Source organism: Quercus lobata, chromosome 3 (genome assembly GCF_001633185.2).
Source record: "Quercus lobata isolate SW786 chromosome 3, ValleyOak3.0 Primary Assembly, whole genome shotgun sequence".
NCBI classification, from domain to species: Eukaryota; Viridiplantae; Streptophyta; class Magnoliopsida; order Fagales; family Fagaceae; genus Quercus; species Quercus lobata.
The window spans coordinates 27018564-27020620 of record NC_044906.1 but is presented as its reverse complement, the minus strand read 5'-3'; the positions used below and the strand labels follow the sequence as shown (position 1 = coordinate 27020620).

The 2057-nt window shown below is 32.8% G+C and overlaps 1 protein-coding gene across 1 annotated transcript; it reads left to right on the top strand.

The window, feature by feature from the left end:
• Positions 1 to 236: 236 nt before the first annotated feature.
• LOC115981630 (auxin-induced protein 22D-like) lies at positions 237 to 1818 on the top strand. Its single transcript, XM_031103911.1, has 4 exons — positions 237 to 726; positions 900 to 1102; positions 1219 to 1318; positions 1418 to 1818. The coding sequence occupies exons 1-4, from the start codon at positions 509 to 511 to the stop codon at positions 1491 to 1493; spliced, it is 597 nt and encodes a 198-aa protein (XP_030959771.1). The 5' UTR covers positions 237 to 508; the 3' UTR covers positions 1494 to 1818.
• The last annotated feature ends 239 nt before the right edge of the window (positions 1819 to 2057 follow it).

Genomic DNA, 2057 nt, shown 5'->3' with positions numbered 1-2057 from the left:
CAAAAATAACCTTAATTTGATTATATATTAAAATATTAATATCCGAATTTTTTTAATATAAATGGAAAAATTCAATCAAAATCATAATATAAGTATTTCTTATAATCTACTTTATTTAAAAGTGCATAATGTGTCATGCACGCGCTAATGGTGGAGATGGTAGTCTTATTTTTCTTCCCCTAGACAGTATCTATTGCCTTTATTACTTTCTTTCCGTCTACAATTCTATATAATACCTCTGAGTACCATTACGCTTAAAATACACATTTCTCTGCCTTTCCTAGCAATTGTGCAAAGTCATCGGAATATAGAGAAATTCATTGTCTAGTTGCCATAGACATTTCCGGTTGTGCTCTCTCTTAAGTCTGATAGACAACTTTTGAAGAAGTATCAATCAATTTTTGGGTACAAAACTTGGTTGAAATATTTGGTTTCTAGGCAAAACCTACGTGGTTAGCTTAAGAAGTGGGAGACAAAAGAGTTTGAGTTCATCCAAGATCATTCAGAAATGGAGAAAAGTATAGCGTTTGAGAAAGACCTTAACCTTGAGGCCACAGAGCTTAGATTAGGCCTACCAGGCACCAAGGAGTCAGAAAAGCAAACACCAAGTACCATCAAGAGCAACAAAAGAGTTTTGCCCGACATGAGTGAGGAGTGTGGATCTGAGGACAATTCTAATGTCTCACATGTCAAAATATGTGACCAAGAAGTTGCTCCACCTGCCAAGTAAGCAATTTTCTTCAATTTTTATGTTAAAATCCTTATGTTGGATATCAAATCAATGAATTACATGTAGTATATAAGCTTGTTTTTAATGATTGTATATAGTTATTGTATTTCTGGGTATGCTTTGTTGTGATTTATGGGCTAACATGGTCGATGGCTATGTGTTACTATAGGGCACAAGTAGTGGGGTGGCCACCAGTGAGATCTTATAGGAAAAACTGTTTCCAAGCAAAGAAAATGGAGGCTGAAACCACAGGCATGTACGTGAAAGTTAGCATGGATGGAGCTCCTTATCTGAGAAAGATTGATTTGAAGGTATACAAAGGATACCCAGAACTGCTCAAAGCCTTGGAAGATATGTTCAAGTTCAGTGTCGGTAAGCATCTTATTCTTTAATTAATATATAATAGTGGTAGTGGTAGAAAATATTATATTTTAAATATATAAAAATGAGATTTATTTTAATCTTCAATTTGTTTGTACTTTGTTTAGGTAAATATTCTGAGAGAGAAGGCTACAATGGATCAGAATTTGTGCCAACTTATGAAGACAAAGATGGGGATTGGATGTTGGTTGGAGATGTTCCATGGGAGTAAGTTCTCTCTATATATCTCTCTCGCAATTTACAATTTTTTTTTCCAAGAAAACCAAAAAGAAACAAAATCTAATGGTTATTTTTCTTTCAATACAGTATGTTCATCTCTTCATGCAAGAGGATGAGAATCATGAAAGGGTCAGAAGCTAGAGGCTTGGGTTGTGCTGTGTAAACTGTAAAGTCCCACTTTAAAGCCATTAAGAAAGGATGGAGAAGAAGAGGAAATCTATTTTGTTCAAGAGATTGGGCTGAAGAAACTTGGATGTAGATCTCCCTCACCTCAGTTGCAAAAAGAAAAATTGAAAAGGGAAAAAAAAAAAAAAAAGTGCATGTATAGTTCGGCATATTTGCTTTTACAGGGATTGTACAAAGTTTACAAACATTACCTATATGCTCCACAATTTCCTTTTTCCAATTTCCATGTATTAAGGGGAAAAAAACCTTAAGCTTTCCCAATTTTTTATATCATGAATAAATCATATATACTATTTTTGTCATTGTATTAACAAATTAATATAATTTTGTGAGACACACAAGTGATCACATGAGAGAAGAAGGTTGTATTTTTGCGTGGGAACAAATGATATAAGCATCGTTATCCTTGATCAAAATCCTTCATGATCAAAGTATGTATGTACAGATTTTTAGAGCCTTATTTTTTTTAGCTTTATTAGATTTTTATACAACTTATTTTTGTAAAAAAAATAATTAAGATAAAATATTTATTAAAAAAAAA

Bases quoted from the DNA above. Each gene is read 5' to 3' on its own strand.
- LOC115981630 (XM_031103911.1), top strand. From the start codon at position 509: ATGGAGAAAAGTATAGCGTTTGAGAAAGACCTTAACCTTGAGGCCACA. The intron at 1,103-1,218 runs GTAAGCATCTTA...TACTTTGTTTAG, and splicing joins TATGTTCAAGTTCAGTGTCG to GTAAATATTCTGAGAGAGAA. The intron at 1,319-1,417 runs GTAAGTTCTCTC...CTTTCAATACAG, and splicing joins GTTGGAGATGTTCCATGGGA to TATGTTCATCTCTTCATGCA.